The following is a 17,241-nucleotide window of genomic DNA, read 5'->3' as shown; positions in this document are numbered from 1 at the left end:
GTACCTCAAACACTCATTCATATTGTACGTTGTGAATATTGCTTTGTATTTGTGACATGGCCCGTATAGTAAAGGTGGCGTGATAAAGATGCGCTCGATCAGTAACCTGGTGTATTTAGGGGACCCAATCACGTGATCCAAACGTGACTATATTGGAAAACGATATGGTGGTCAGGAAACCGGTGGGTTTTTTTTAAATCGAGATTAAATACAGCGCCGGGTTCCGGTTGTTCATAGTTTCATGCAAATTTGAAAACGAACGTGTTATTCAACATTGTCTACATCGCGTGATTTGCATATCACGCTCGACTAATTTAGGCGTCCTGTACCTCTGCAGAGCCGGTATTCTTAGCTCAAGCTCTTTCAGCATCAATTAGCATCAGCTTGGCTGTGTACTAAACATGGCTGACGATCGCTTTAGCGTCGTTGACTATGTTGTTTTCTCCATCATGTTGTTGATCTCTGCTCTGATCGGAATATGGTATGGCTGTGGACCTGGAGGAAAGCAGAAGACGACGGCCGAATACCTCCTGGCGAATCGCAAAATGCGCTACTTCCCGGTAGCGATTTCTTTGTTGGTGTCTTACCTCTCAGCTATAACCCTGCTCGGCGTCCCATCTGAGATCTACACGTATGGCGCACAGTATTATGTGTTGATCGTTTCGTACTTCATCATTTGCGGAACTGTGGCTATTATTTTTGTTCCTATGTTCAGACGTGTGAATATTACCTGCGCTAATGAGGTAAGATTTACATCTATATTGATTTTTCTCACGAACTTGATCAACTTTAATGCTTTGATCGACGTCTTTTCGTGAAATTTGTTTAGCTGGATACTCGCTGTAAAAATATAAACTGTGATAGGAAAAGTCAGCCTCTCCCCAAGAAGTTAAAGCGAAGCTGTCCGGTCGACGAAGGGTCAATTCTCTTCGTTACAATGTACAAGTCCAGAGGGAAACAAACAGGGACTAACATTAGCATCCCAAGTGCATTTGCAGCTTTGTCTGCAGATCGCTCGTTGCGCCATTTTTTTTCGAAATGTTAAGAATGTATAGATTAATATCAAAGACCAATAAGCAATGTTGTCTTGAAACCGTGAAAAAACAGCACGGCTGACAACTATGAGGAAGTGTCCAATCAACTATCGATAGCAGACGCTTTTTTCTTCCATTAGCCAATCCTCCGCTTAAGATCCCTCCGTGGATCATTGAAAACAACCACAGATGTTAACGATCAGTTGTACGGTATGTCGGGCTCGATTAACATATAAACACTCAGTAGTCCCAAGAATTTGAATTAATTGGATTACCAACAAACAAATCCGTCTGCGAGGAGTCGAAAATGAAGCGATGAAATGAAATAAATCAAATTTCAGTCTATGACATAGGGTTCGACACCTGCCTCCCTTCCCCCCTCCCTCCCTATACTTGATGTATACACCTTGTAGGTACCCCTGGTTTGAGACAAAGAGGGCTGTTAAAAATGGCCGATAAAGAATCGATGATTGTTAATGAGTGATCTTTCCATTTCAGTATTTGGAGCTCCGCTTCTCTGTTGGAGTCAGGATGGTGGGATGCGTATTCTTTCTTCTGGAATATGTAAGTATTAACGAGGAACGCTCTTCAGATTTATTAAAAGCAAGTCAGATGATATCCCTCTGTTATGAGGTTTCCTTTCATACCATTTCAGCCGTTTTCTTCGCGCGAAGAGAAAAGGAAATTTAATATCTGCGGATACAGCTGGCCAACTACACCACAAAGGCAAATATCGTAACAACCAATCAGAGCTCGAGCTAGGGGAAACACGCGCGTACGTGAGCTACGTCACGAACTGAAAAAAAAAACAACAACAACAACCCCATTCTGATAGGCTGAGAGAAGACAAATTAATTTGTTCTGCATAATGCGCGAAAGCGCAGCAAAATCGGTAATTTTGAAAACATTTGCCGTATTGAAGATATAGCCTAGCACTTTCCTTCCACATGCGAGAATGTTCTCAAGGAGTTAAAATAGCGAAAGAAGCGGAAAACGAACGAGTAACTACCAGGAAACACAACAACTGATCATTTTTGCGAAAAAATTTCGGTCATAGCCTAAGGACTTTTTCTCGATTTTCTGACAATATTAAAAGTTTGTAGAATTGCTGCCACTTTGTATCAAGATCGTGGATTTAGGAGAATGGGTCTAGTTGTGGTCTGTGACGTCAACAGTGGAATTATTGTTTGACACTCGAAGAAGAAATTTAATGCAAAAGCAGTGTTTGTTGAACTCAGTCTAAAATCAATTTTACTGACACACCGATCGGCCTAAAGGCTGATCCACCTTCCCAGGGCATGCCGTGGGAGAACTGCCGTGCGGTCCCCAGCCAACAGCTACCACATGTGCGCTGTGGAGCTGTCGCTTAAAGGGGTGTTTTACACACGCCTCGACAGTAAAGGGTCTCTGATACGCTGGTTACTCCCCGCTCTTTGACCCGACGGCTATGAAATACTGATGAGGCCTAACAAGGCCGAAACAGCTGTCCATGGCTGCCACTGCCCGGATGATATGGCTGTGCGCATGCGTAAGGTACTGGCCAGGCCGTGGGTTGGTGTCCGAGTGTGTCACTTGCTTTAATTGATTGTCAGTCTAAAATGTCGGATGTGTTGTAGCTAACTACAGCAACACTGTGAATACAGAGAATGGTCATTTCGTTCAAACGATTCCTTTCTTTGGCGATTTGCGCCCTGACGAAACGACGCAAAAAATTGATTATATGTATTAGACTTGAAAACTGCAAAGGACCGCGAACGATAATGCTGCTAGTTGACGTAGGATCTATAAGAGACCTAATCAGCCAAAAATAAACTGTAACACAAACTGCAAGGCTGATACTACGTGAAAAAGTTGATTTTGCGAGACAACAACCTGACAGAAACCGACAAAACAGGGCTGCAACCGTGGACAGCTGTTTCGTTCTTATTGGAACTCGTCAGCACGGTGTGGCAGTTCTATACAAACCAGCAACAGAGCGTCGAGCCAGCTCAAATAAAATGCAACAAAACCCATGCCCTATCAAGTTTCGTACTTTGAACCTGCCCGCCCTCCGAATCACGCGCTGCGACATCACATGCCTCAGGGAGAAAGCAGGCAAAGCATCGAATTCCTGTCTCGCAAAGTCATCTGAATGTTATGTAAATGAATAAAACCATCTTAACATTGAAACGCATGGACAAAACCATGCTTAAAAGGCGCAGCATATCGGATCTGTTAAGACCTTCGGCCCCAAAAAATAACATAGACGTGAAAACTAAAAAGGACCGCGAACGGTAATGCTGCTAGTTGACGTAGGATCTACAAGAGACCTAATCAGCCAAATATATTATATGTATTAATTATTGTTATTGTTATTATTATTGTCATTATCATTGTCATTGTCATTGTCATTGTCATTGTTATTGTCATTGTTATTGTTACTGTTACTGTTATTGTTATTATTACTTATTCATTTATCTGTTTGTCTGTTTTATTGCAGGTATTGTACCTGTTCGTTGTGCTCTATGCACCATCTCTTGCCTTAGAAGCTGGTAAGATATTACATCGAATCATAAAGCTTATAATAGTAGAAGCTATAAAGCGTAACATTGTCTATATTGACAAAACAAGAATAAAGGTAGCAAGAATTCGGTTGTAATGGAAAATTACCGACAATATCAACTTATAAGTTAGTCTGCGAGCAAACTCTCTTTTGCTCGAGAATCCGCGGGGAAAAATGCAAAAAAACTGAATGAGCGCGGGTTCATCCCCGCGGATTCTCGAGCGAAAGAGACACTGCTCGCATTTTACTTATAAGTACTGTCATTTCTAACATGTTTCGTTTTATTCCTCTTAGTTGCTGGAATTCCTTTATCAGCCTCTATTCTTACAACAGGAATAGTGTGTACCTTCTACACAAGCCTTGTAAGTACAACAGTTCCAAATTAAAAACATTTAGGCTCATTCGCCAGAGAATTTGCTGCAGTAGCTTACAGTTAATCCGGCAAACACGTAGTACACGTTGCTAATTAGACCAATTTATACCGAAGTAACCGTAATATTCACAAAAACGTGCGTGCTATAGACTTGATATTTCCCAATAACATCGAGCAAAAATGCTCACGTAAGCAGTCACGTGATGTTCATTATTATCATCTTGTCATGTGTCTCACATATAGGTACTTGTTTGCGAAATTTCCATCACTATTTAATCGCATTTGATCATTAATTGCGAGCTTAAAGGCCGACGTAGATCTCAGCCTCGTTTCCATGCAGACCAGTAAATTGCGTGACAAAAAAGCCCTGTATTTTGAAACGTATACCACATTTTAACTCTACGAACTACCTAGCATTGATCAGGAGGCCTTTCTCTACCAGAATCTAGTGTTAGACCTTTTCTGTGGTGATGGTTAAATGAAACTCGCATTTTTTGGTCTTTGCTCCCTGACTATTTCTGTTCCCTGTGGGTGCCGGTGGTCAGAAGTGGGAAGAGGGAAGGGGGGGGGGGGGTGAGGGGTGGGGGTGGTATCGTCAAGTGAACGCTTGATACACCAGCATTTAGTTCAAGCGAATGAGTAGTATTATAGTCCTACTCACTTCATGATAAAGAAATCGAACCTTGAAGGGGAAGTAATATGGGGTTTTTGATATAAAATAAGGCCTTATAAGAATGACGACAGGAAAGAAATCAACTCAATTCTTGAAAGGAACAACTCGTGATCTATTTTTGCGCATTTAGGAACAAAAATGCGAGAACTTGAAAAACATAAGCCTAACATTTTTCAAGTTTCAATCCATACCGGCCTACACTGTCTCTGGCCAGCGGCACTAATCGACAGTTTTATTGCATTGGGCTGATAGTTTATAACAAACTTGACAATTATTTCGCTGTTTCTGCTGACAGACAATCATTTTGGGTTTTGAAATGACAGTAAATTTGCGTCATACGTCCCCTTTAATAAAAGGCTGATGTGATAAACATTATGATTTCTTTTCTGCCATCAGGGAGGTCTGAAGGCCGTTATTTGGACAGATGTATTTCAGTCGATGATCATGGTGGCAGGGATGGTCATTGTTGTAATTGTTGGGAGCATTGAAGTTGGAGGCTTTGATAAAGTTTGGCAAATCAACAAGGACTTTAACCGACTCAATTTCTTTGAGTAAGTACCATGACATGAGGGAAGGAGCAGCTTGGTGGTCTCAGTTAATTTATGATACTGAAACTGAGTTAGCTTTTTCTGAGATTAAAACAACAACAACGTAAACAATCCCGATTAAGCTAATCCTGGGTTAACATAAGGTTTGATATGAGTTTATAACTACCAATCAATAATTGTTTTTCCAAGAGATTTTTGTCCCTTCAGTTTTGACTTAGACAGTTTCTTTACCTTTAGCTTAAAATCAGCTTTTAAAAACAAATTTAACGAGCGAGATGGAAGCCTCGATTACCTTTTAATCGGGGATTAGCGTCAATCGGCTTTCGAACAACCGGGCCCAGGTAACATGTCTAACATACCAAACTAAAAAATGTAAACACACATGATGGAGCCAGTTATTTAAACAGAGTTTACCTTAGGCCGCGGCTTAAGACAATCAGTGCAGTGGGAGTCCAAATCTGTTTATAAGTGGTTTATTTTAAGTAGATAAATAGTTTTCTAGTCTGGGATGCAAGCCTTCTTGTTACCGTAAGCAGCAGACAATGTTTAGATACGACTGTTTGCAAAATTGAAAATGGCTCAGAACGTCGCTTAGTTAAACACCGTCTAAACTGCCTTTTAATCACCGACCCATGCTCTTCATAGTGGGTTTCATTGGTAACAGTGTATCACCGACCCATGCTCTTCCTAGTGGGTTTCATTGGTAACAGTGTATCCTCGCAGTTTAAAGCATGGTTCATACTTGCGATATTACGCCACAAACCAAGTAATCACAATGATGGATCAGTTTTATCCCTATGCTGCTATGTTTATTTCATTTTATTTAATTAGCTAAATTCTACACGCATTTTGATTGGTTCTTACTTATGATCTATTGGAGGACAGACGCATAGATGACGTCACCATCAACAACATTTGCTTCTTTGTTATATAAAACAAAAAGAATCCATGTTGCCGTGCGTACGTCTGTTCAGTGATAGATAACAGAAGACGTCAAAAGCTAAATTTTTCCCAAGCTTTGTCCACACACTCCTATTCCTGATAATCCACCAACTATCCAATATTTCTTATTACTAAAGTGACAGCCCAAATTAAATGCCATACCTAAAGTTCCCAAAACAGCCTAATCCAATCGTAGCCCCTCCGCTTTCTGTCACGCAAATCACTGCGCGCCGTGAATTGCGTGACAGAGAGGGGCCACGACTGGACTAATTTGGCGGGTGAAACCCACATGGCAATCTACATCTTAAGCTGTGATTGGTTTAGCTTGAACATGCGCAGAAGGTTGTTGCTGGACCCTCCGCGCCGTGAGTTGCGTGACAGAGAGCGGAGGGCCAGGATTGGACAAAAGCAGCCTTGTAATCGAAATGTTTCTCCATGTTATCTAGCTTTAACCCTGATCCAAAGGTGCGTAACACATTCTGGACCCTGACAATCGGTGGTGCATTCACTGCAATGCCAGTCTGGACCGTCAGTCAAACAGCTGTTCAACGTTTCCTTGCCATCAGGACATTCAAGGATGCACAAAGGTATCAAATCGTACGGATAATGCACTAGCTTTTAGCAAACTGATCAACTGACAGTATTTTAAGATCGTGTAGTCAACCAGTTTAATTTTAGATTTAGGAAATTTGTGATGTTCAGGTATTCAAAATTAGTAGAGGGAACTTTTCCCCTCAGCTATACGACACCGACACGTTAGTAAAGTTATTCATTCATTCATTCATTCATTCATTCATTCATTCATTCATTCATTCATTCATTCATTCATTCATTCATTCATTCATTCATTCATTCATTCATTCATTCATTCATTTATTCATTCATTCGTTCGTTCGTTCGTTCGTTCGTTCATTCATTCATTCGTCATTCGTTCATTCGTTCGTTCGTTCGTCCGTCCGTCCGTCCGTCCGTCCGTCCGTCCGTCCGTCCGTCGTCCGTCGTCCGTCCGCTCGTTCGTTCATTCGTGCGTTCGTTCGGTCATTCATTCATTCATTCAACTGAGTCATCCCAAAACCCACCACTTGTTGTGCGCGGTTGAAGGATCCTGTAATGTACCTCTAGTTTATGTAGTGTGTCGTCATGGTAGACACCTTCAAGAATCCGACCAAAACTGTATTAATCACCCGAACTATTCAACAGCTTCTTTGGTTTAAGTTTTAATTAGACGCTCCCAAGATGACGTACAAAAAAAAAACAGAAACATAAAAGTTTGTATAATTTCACTTGTTACAAGGGCTCACGCATGCTAGGGTATACAAAGCATTCTTCTTGAACTTGTTTCACGTGTTTAAACCCTAAAAGAGGCGAAAAGTACTTCTGTATTTTTGTTTAAAGGGCGGTCTGGCTGAACGTTCCTGGCCTGATCATTATTGTGACGCTGTGCTGTTTGGACGGACTTGTGATTTTCGCTGTGTATTCCGGCTGCGATTTAAACGTGCAAGGAAAGATTACCAGCAATGACCAGGTAATGTTTTAGCCCTTTATTTCTGCTGGTCTATATTCAGCACTTACGTTAAGTGTCTACCGAAACGAAATTGAAAAAAACGTGCAATTGTTTTTAACGTCATCAGTAGCCCGTTCCGAAGTTTATGGAAGGACTGGACCCTAGTTTAGACGTTGTTCAAATTGCGTCATATAAAAATTAGTAAGTTTACCAAGTTTGGTTATGTTTCATTGCGTAGTAACCAGGCTGTGAGCTGTCAAAGGTCGCCTAAATTCCATACAAATGTCTCTACTCTGAGATGGTGTCCCCCAAATCCATACAAAGTCTCTTATTTTTCCGATTTTTGAAAGCCTTCTACATGGTTACAATCTGACGACAGAATCTCAAACTTGGTAAACTGACTAATTTTAATGAGATCTTTCTTGTATAGATACCAATTACTGATTAAATGTTAGCAGTCTTCGTTTGAACTCCGGAACAGGTAATTTAGTTCCAGTCTCTTGAATATCAATAATCTCATGGTGCGGTCAGATCGATGTCTGAGATGTGTCCCCTGTATACAGCTGTTTCGACAAAGGTTGTCCAAAAGCGTAAAAGCGTACGCGACAATGCCGAAAAGTAGTCTGGGAAGTACCCAATAAATTTCTAAAAAGCTCAGAACCATAATGCCTCGACTGTACAGCGAAGACTTGAGATGACGCGACAATGCCGAAAAGTAGTCTGGGAAGTACCCAATAAATTTCAAAAAAAGCTCAGAACCATAATGCCTCGACTGTACAGCGAAGACTTGAGATGGCGCGACAATGCCGAAAAGTAGTCTGGGAAGTACCCAATAAATTTCAATAAAAGCTCAGAATCCATATTGCCTGCCATCTCAAGTCTTCGCTGTACGGTCGAGGCATTACGGTTTCTGACCATTTTTTGAAATTTATTGGGTACTTCCCAGACTACTTTTCGGCATTGTCGCGTACGCTTTTACGCTATTTTTTTTTTTTTTTTTTTTTTTTTGGACAACCTTTGTAGAAACAGCTGTATACTAACGCGCATATTACGTAGGTTGTTCCACATTTTATCTGGTTAACTAAATAACAAACACTTCAAGAGCTGAACAAACCAAGTTACTCGTCTGTCCGTTCGTTTCATGGTTCGTTCATTCGTGTTCACTCTTTTTCTTTCTTTCTTTCTTTCTTTCTTTCTTTCTTTCTTTCTTTCTTTCTTTCTTTCTTTCTTTCTTTCGTTCATTAATCCATTCACTTGTTTGTTCGTCTTGCAGACTCTCCCATACTTCGTGATAAACAAACTCGGTCACCTAAAAGGTCTGCCTGGAATGTTCACTGCCTGTCTGTACGCTGGAGCTCTAAGGTAGGGTTCAATCGTCGCCCCCATCATATCGCCATCAGCCAAAAATATCCTATGGAAACACGGCGAAAAATTTATTGTTGAGATCTTGTCTAAAGAACACAAGAAATGCTAAAAATGACTCAAAAGGTCTAAAGGGCGGTCCCCTTTTTGTCTTGTATCCATTTACCCATCTACTGACGTTTCACAATTTACTTGACTCTGAAGATGACTTCCGCTTAGGTTGTCGAAACATCAATGTCACCTCAAACAGTCCTTCTCAGGACTACACTCACCCAGATGATCATAATTTACGATATGACATGACTCCTTGGTTCAACATGACCATTTACAGTTTTAAATTTTTGAAAAAGTTGGGGTAAGGAGGGGTGGAGGGGGTTTGCGGTCTCACTGCAGTTTTTTCGGCCCTTCTGGATCCGCCCCTGATTGCTATTGTTAGGAGAATGACGTCGCTTGGTCTATTTATTCAACAGTACAGCATCCTCTGCTCTGAATGCCATGGCGCTGGTGACCTTGGAAGACATCGTGAAAAAGAGAGTCCCGGATATAACTGATAGTGATGCTGCCAAACTATGCAAAATTGTCGGTTAGTTGGAGGAGCTTACTCACTATTTTAAGCTGCAAAGTCGAACTCATTCATTATATTAATGATCATCATCATCATCATCATCATCATCATATCTTTATTTACCCTCGGATTTACAGTGTAGCTTAATGCAGCTAATATCTCCGAGCATTTACCCACCCAACCAGGAGAGTATACATACAACTACGTCCCCTACTCTTTGCGAACAGTGAGTGGGTTCTTTAACGTCCCACAGTTATTTACAAACAAGGGTTGTGAGACGGGGCCTATGGTTTATCGTCCTTTTCCGAGAAGACTAGAAAGTCTAACCATTTGCAGATGTCAGAGCAAAGGCAGCACTTTCTCCTCGGGTATTTGAAGGCCCTGAGTGTTGGTCCGGCCGGGGTTTGGTCCGGTACTCTACCATCTGAGCCAACCGGTCGGCGGTTAATGATAAGGGGGACAGTTTCTACAGAAACTTTGGTGGCCAAATTACGTTATCAACTCACTTGATAAAACCAGATATAAGAAATTAGTGATATTTTAGGCGATTCCTGTCACGCTAGTTAAAACTATTTTTGATGTTTCTTGTCATGCTTGGTTTGACTCAGTATCTGAAATTATTTTCAATTAGATGATTTTGCCAATTGAAAATTGGCTTATAAATGAATTAACACATTAAAGTCCTGTAAATCGAAGTTTACACGTCATGGAACAACCAAGCATAAGACATAAGAAATTAGTGATATTTTAGACGATTCCTGTCACGCTAGTTAAAACTATTTTTGATGTTTCTTGTCATGCTTGGTTTCACTCAGTATCTGGAATTATTTTCAATTAGATGATTTTGCCAATTGAAAGTTGGTTTATAAATGAATTAACACATTAAAGTCCCGTAAATCTAGGTTTACACGTCATGGAACAACCAAGCGAAAGAGAAACGAGAACTGGCGGAAGAATTCATACGGAATGGAAATCTGTTAAGTAACATATATACCTGGCATCGTTTGCCATGCGCAATCCAGTGTCTTTGACGCATTAGAAAAGCATTTGACCATTGCTTGGTGGAATGTCGACAATGTTTGTATTGTTTTGTTTTCAGCTCTCTCTTTTGGAGTCATTGTGATTGGAGGAGCTTTTGTCGTGAAGTATGTGGGCACCATGGTTTTGCAGGTATTCCTTGTTTATGTCTGTATCACATTTGCTTGAAAAGAACTTGAATTTAATTCTCTCTTAATGTTTTATTGGAACACCAGTATGCTAAAACACATTGTTACTTGGCTTTCCCTCTCATTTAGCTGGCGTACAGTATCTTTGGAATCTGTGGAGGTCCTCTGTTAGGAACATTTTTCCTTGGAATGTTTGTCCCGCGAGCTAACTCTAAGGTAATGGACATGTTCTTCTTTTACCAGTCACAAAAGCCTACGTTCCCCATAATCTCTTCAATTCTCCTGTGTCAACTCCTTTCACGGTATTTTAAGCCTATTCCAAACCCTTCGAATATTTCGAACTACTTACCTTTTTTCGATTTCTTTTGAATGCTTTGGTAAACTTTGCTTTTTCTTTTGGAAATGAAAATATGACGTAAAGGTAAAAGAGATGAAATAGAAAATGGAAACTAATTAATGGTCGTTCCGTAATTAAAATATCAGAATAATTGCCTCTTACTGATAGAAAGCGCGCTTGATTGACTCTACATTGAATGAATGAAGGAACGAACGAACGAACGAAGAAACGAACGAACGAAGAAACGAACGAACGAACGAACGAACGAACGAATGAACGAACGAATGAATGAATGAACTTTATTTAGGTGTATATGAGTATTTATTTTGTGGACCCTAAAAGAACATTAAAAAAACTAACAATTGTATTAAATCTAGAGTATCATGCTAGGATAGGTTTAAAATTATCACCATTCCCGTATGGTGCAGTAACTGGATTCATCAAATCAGAACCCTATTATGATAGACTTACAATGGATGTCTGTTTTTCACTAAGGGAAGGTTCTCTGCCAAGCTCCAGCTTAGTAATAACCTAATTGTTCAAATAGTTTTGAGCTAGTATTGAAATAGACTTAATCTCCTCACTTAGTAGCCTCCCACGCAGACGTTCTTAGGGGTTCGTCACGCGCGTGACGAACCCCTTAGAACGTCTGCGTGGGAGGATACTCACTTAACGGTTGACGGTCAAACTTTAAAGACATCTGTAGAAGTTAACGGTTTTTAAAAATGACTTCGCAGCCGTGATCTCGTTCACTCTGTCGTTTATGGCTCAGGATTTGCTTCATCTGTACAATATTTACGTGATGTTTCTTGTTGTCTCAGGGTGCATATTTTGGAATATTTACCGGTGCTGCCTTGACAACCTGGGTGTTCCTTGGATCCGTGTTATATCCGCCAAACAAGTACCCAGGTCTCCGCTCTGTTCGTGGCTGTGACTTCTACCAAGAAGCGTTAAATGCCAACGCAACGTTTCCTAATGGCACCATTAACAACGCCTCGGCTGCAGTGTTTGAGGAATGGGGAGATGGGTATATCAGAAATCCATTCAAGGGACACAGGTACCACTTGTTCTTTTTTCTAACTGGCCGTTTAGTTCATCTGGTTCTTATTTTTAGCTCTGAAAACCACCTGCATCATCTGCGCTGTTATCAATACCTTCCTCATGTGGTGTTTTCCATCCACGATGTGCTACGTCGCTCACAGCATGCTGCGAGATGTTTCCTGCCAAACCTTGTTTCACTGTACTTATCGTCGGCAACTCAGCAAAACAGAATCAGTCAAATAGTTGAGCCCGGATCAAGTTGTGTTTGCCACTACTTTAGACTACGTAGCAATCATTTCCTTTCCAAGTCTTCTCGAGAAGTAGGGAGTGTGGAAGGGGGTGTTTTCTTTCTGTCTTCTCTCCCCTCGCCTGCCATTTTTTTTTTTTTTTTATCATTTTTACTTGGCTCCTTTTTTGCCCTCTATTCCCAACCTCACGAGCCTTTCGCTCTCTCAAAAAGCCATTGGCAGCTACGCGCGGGTTACCCCCTCATGACTCGACCTGGACACAGATTTCGTTAGTTCCTTAATCAATAATGGCCCCGCCCACGATGAATTGCGTTATCATCAGAATAACATCCTGGCCAATATGATATGATATCAACCTTGTGATTCAGGGCGAAAATCAATAAAAACGACAGTAGACACAAAAGAGCAGATAAATAATGCAGACGGTTAAATTGCACGAAATTATTCAGAACAGAATAAGCTTTGGCATTTTTCCATGATTTTTTTTTATATAAACAATTTGAAATGACAGGTTTGTGTTACAAATTCAAGTTCATATAAATTTCCTATTCTCCGACTAGTAATGCATTCAGCTCGTTGTTTAAATTCAAACTAAAACGCAGTTATCTTTCATTTTTTGTTCACCTTAGTGAGGCGATCGCAGATTTCTACAGCATGTCGTATCTCTGGTTCAGCGGTTTGTCTGTTATCGTCTCCTTTGGCGTTGGATGCATCATGAGTTTAATTCTTGGTGAGTAATTTTTTACATGCCCATTTTATCGTATATCCACTGCCATGGAGAAGTTCATTCCAACATTAAGGGTTGGCCGATATCCTTACCAAATACTCGATATCACCTTGAAAAATATCGATACTTGCGAAAAATATCGGCTGTTCCAATCCCTTTCGATACGGTTTACGTGACCACTCACTTGAATATTTGAAGGCTGTGTTAGTGCCGAAAACTATTATTTTTAGTTTGTGTATGTGCTGTTGCTCTGAGCTCTAAGGAGCCGATTACAAAATTAAAGTTGAAACACTGTTGTTAGAGCTGTATTTTGTTGAATGGTTTCGGACATAAACAGTATTTGTAGAGCGCAAGTGATAGTCTTGGATGATGACGTCATAATATCAGTATCGATATCGATATCGAAAACAAGCCAAATATCGGTATCTTAGTCGTATCGGATCGAGTTGAACAAATATAGTATCGGCCCACTCTTAAATTTTCCTCCAAAGCGGCAAGGGTTTCATTGTATTCACCAGTGTTTTCCCGCCACAATGTGCACAATGTGTCTCCTCCGTCACAGATCAATGGCTGTGAAATATTTCCCGCCGAAAACGCGGCAAGGGGTTTCTCAAGAGCCTCCATCCATAACATACCGCGTAAATTACAACCTCCAGCTGTTTCCTCACGAGACAGTATTGATGTGAAAAATCTTGTATGGTATGAAAAATTCGCAAGGTGAACAATGTTCATTTTTTCTCCAAGCAAACAAGGAAGACAAGGAGAGGGAAATTGATCCCAAATTGCTGTTCCCGCTGAAGGAGTGGTTTCTAGGTTTCCTCCCTGGTCGCTCTTTTAAATGGGACTTCGTGGAGGAAGAAGAACGACGGATTCAAAAGGCAGACGAGCAAGAAATGATGCCTATACATGAGAAGGTGAAATAACTGCACTGAAATTATAATTTTGATTTTCTCTGGTGCTGGCCATAGATATTGAGAGTTGTGATGTCGCACGTGTTACTTGTCTTAATTCTGTTTTCGGAGTACATTTGTACATTATTTGGGAGCTAGCTCAGTCTGACCTAAAATTTTTACACCAGCGGTAAACAAAGTAACAGGCCATTTCCGAGTTGCTTTGAACCTCATTATGAAAGCGTAGCTAAATGCAAAGTTTTTATTCTGAAAATTAGTTTTTATTCATATGCAAACAAAACTAATTTTTAGGTGAAAAGCTTACACTTAACCTCGCTTTCATAACAAGGTTCGCAGCAGCTCGGATATGGCCTATTCACCACGCCATTAATGTCACCATGGTAACAATTGGGTATAAATTTATGCTATAGGAAATCAAGATCAACTGGGATGATGGAGGCCCCTCCGTCCAGGATACTGAGAACAAGAAAGAGATGGGACAAATATTCACTGATGAACTTCTTGAGAATGATGCCAAATAGTGATATCATCGGTTTGCCAGTGAATGCTGCTTCTGTTTTTAATAATTATTGTTTTTAGAGTGGCTAGGTCATGCTGTGTTTGGTAATTTTCTCTGTCAAATACGAGTTCCAAATAATAATCGGATCGGTATGACAAATACAACGATATCTGATCAAATTCTCGCGTAGATTGACGTTCACTTGATCAACTGCTTCAATAGCTTGGCAGAGATCAAGTTATGTCCTTTACTCTATGATCAATTTTAGGCTTTTAACACTAAGTAATTTTGTGTTTTTCTGTCGTAAAAGGAGATTTTAGATTTTAGTCATTGCCTCAGCTCGTTCTAACATATTAAGTTTGTATGAGACAAAATCACTTGAGATAATATGACCTAAGTTTTAAGTAGTAATGAGCATCATTAAGTCTAACACTATAACAAAAGTCTTGCAATAAAAATACAAAAAAAAAAACAAACAAACAAAAAATAACGTAAAGATATCTTGTTCACTACTCTGCTACTCCTTGAGCTTGTTCGAAACAGCTAGAAAAAAACCTCTAATTTCACACGTTGTGCAAACTATTGAAAACAAAAAGTAGTATAGGAAAGAACAGCTCAGAGATTGTTGTTTGTATAATCACTGTTAGGGTTTTATCCACATAATAGGAAATCCGACCTGTTTGCACAAAGCGAGATTGAAAGGGTTTAAAGATGGCGGGCGTTTAGCTTTGTGTCAACTTTTAACAAGCCCGCAATCGTTTGCTGTTTTCAGATAGACAGTAGGCTCTATTTTAATGCATGTCTTTGGTCGAAACAAAGAGGAGCGTTGTCTTATGTTTTAGGAAAGCGCCAGACCACGATCGTTACGTAATGTATGTTAAAAGTAATGCCTTGTGAATGCTGGGTCACGATTCAAGAAGCCCTCCTACGTGTATGCAACCAATAGGATATTGTTAAGGAACAAATCCCTAAGATCTATCGTAAAAGTGTTTCGCGAGGCTGGTCCCAGAAGCTCAATTCAGTATGCCAATATTAGCTTAGTATGTGTTCCATGAAATATATAATTCAAGTTGTGTATTGGTAACATTTGATGAGTATTGTATATTCACTGCAGCAGGGTGCATTTGATATTAAAAGGGGTCTTTTAGAAGGTACCTTTCGTACTTTTTTTCTAGAAGGATGCTTGCAATACAATGTCAAGTAACTGACGCAATAAAAATTGTGAAAGCTTCTGTTGAGTAGACCATTATTTTTAATTCCACATGCCCTAAAAAATATTCACTTCACATTGCCCAACCGATCTTGTATCTTAGGCTGTTTGTCGTGATCAGTTTAGTACTGAATAGGTCTCATAGGCTACGTCGCTCCATTTCCGGAAATTGCTCCTTTAATTTTGAGCTTTTTTACTGAATAGAGGCGAGGGAAACTGAAATCTTAGCTCTCAAGGAAGACTTTCTGAGAACTAGCTTAACTAGAGTTCGTGCAAATTAGCTAAAGTGGATCAGTCTGTCGACCGACAGATTTCCGGGATCGATAATTCCTCTTGATGAAATGCAAAAATCTCAGTTATATTCTTGCCATTGTCGTATTCATGAGGTTCTTGGAATCCTCCTGATTAATATGTATGTTTTTCTTATTTTTTTTTTCTATTTTTTCTCTTATTCTTTTCCCCACTGTACAAAAAGGAAAAAATTGAGCAAACTTGTTTCATGGAACGTTTTGACCAGTCTGCTATTTTGAAACAATCGGCTAAAAATAGTTGGAGGGTTGTGATGCAACATGCCCACGCCCTTGTCGCACTGTTGAGGAACTGAGATGATTCCAGAGTATTCTGAATAGGCGTCACATCCTTTTAGGGTGGCCGGGCATAAGTTATAATCCTCGTGACGTCTGGTTTCTTTCGATTTCTCATATCGAAGAGTGCAAAAAATCACTTAAAAAACTCCAAGCTAAGAAAAAACTTTCTACATTTATAAGTGATTGAAATGTCAAGTTGCTTGCGTGAAGTCCTGTGTGACTATTTCAAGGGAGTTTTGAGCAATACAGTCCTGTGATCTGGTTATTTTGCCTACGTTGCAAAAACCTCAAGTGAATACCATGTACGTAACATACTTCTGAAGTGCCAAAATTCGTGACTTTAAGCATCTTTTATTCCCAATATAGACGTCCACGTTATCTCCGGAAGTTACCGCAGCCCTTAGTCAAGTCAACACCTTTTCTTCTCGCCACAAAATATTTATGTCATCCTTCTGTGCACAGCAAAAAAATTTGAAAATTGTGGAATAACGAAAACTTTAGTCGTGATTTTTCCAAAAGGGAATTACTCTTTTACCAATAAAGGAGCTCCTTCGGCGTTTTCATAGGAATCCTTTTTGTTATTGAACTTGACCTCATGAAAAACCTAAAAGGCTATCTCTAAAACAGGGAACGGGGAATGGAGGAATGGGGAATGGGGAACGGGGAACGGGGAATCTCTAAAAGGGGGAAACTCTAAAATAGGGAATCTCTAAAAGGGGGAATCTCTAAAATAGGGAATCTCTAAAATAGGGAATCTCTAAAAGGGGGAATCTCTAAAATAGGGAATCTCTAAAAGGGGGAATCTCTAAAATAGGGAATCTCTAAAAGGGGGAATCTCTAAAATAGGGAATCTCTAAAAGGGGGAATCTCTAAAATGGGGAATCTCTAAAATAGGGAATCTCTAAAAGGGGGAATCTCTAAAATAGGGAATCTCTAAAAGGGGGAATCTCTAAAATAGGGAATCTCAAAAAG

The 17,241-nt window shown here is 40.1% G+C and overlaps 1 protein-coding gene across 1 annotated transcript; it reads left to right on the top strand.

Moving 5' to 3' along the window:
• Window positions 1–238: 238 nt before the first annotated feature.
• On the top strand, window positions 239–15,704 carry LOC146486243 (sodium-coupled monocarboxylate transporter 1-like). The gene is made up of 15 exons (XM_085099908.1): window positions 239–743; window positions 1,533–1,598; window positions 3,514–3,565; window positions 3,871–3,938; window positions 5,019–5,173; window positions 6,559–6,699; window positions 7,508–7,637; window positions 8,890–8,978; window positions 9,449–9,561; window positions 10,643–10,713; window positions 10,839–10,925; window positions 11,868–12,103; window positions 12,965–13,065; window positions 13,807–13,976; window positions 14,384–15,704. Exons 1-15 carry the CDS (start codon window positions 402–404, stop codon window positions 14,492–14,494), a joined length of 1,932 nt encoding a protein of 643 aa, XP_084956034.1. The 5' UTR covers window positions 239–401; the 3' UTR covers window positions 14,495–15,704.
• Window positions 15,705–17,241: the final 1,537 nt, after the last annotated feature.

Source organism: Pavona decussata, unplaced genomic scaffold, assembly GCF_977016875.1.
Source record: "Pavona decussata unplaced genomic scaffold, jaPavDecu1.1 SCAFFOLD_21, whole genome shotgun sequence".
Taxonomy (NCBI): Eukaryota; Metazoa; Cnidaria; class Anthozoa; order Scleractinia; family Agariciidae; genus Pavona; species Pavona decussata.
The sequence above is the reverse complement of the archived record's forward strand: the minus strand, read 5'-3'. Positions and strand labels throughout refer to the sequence as shown.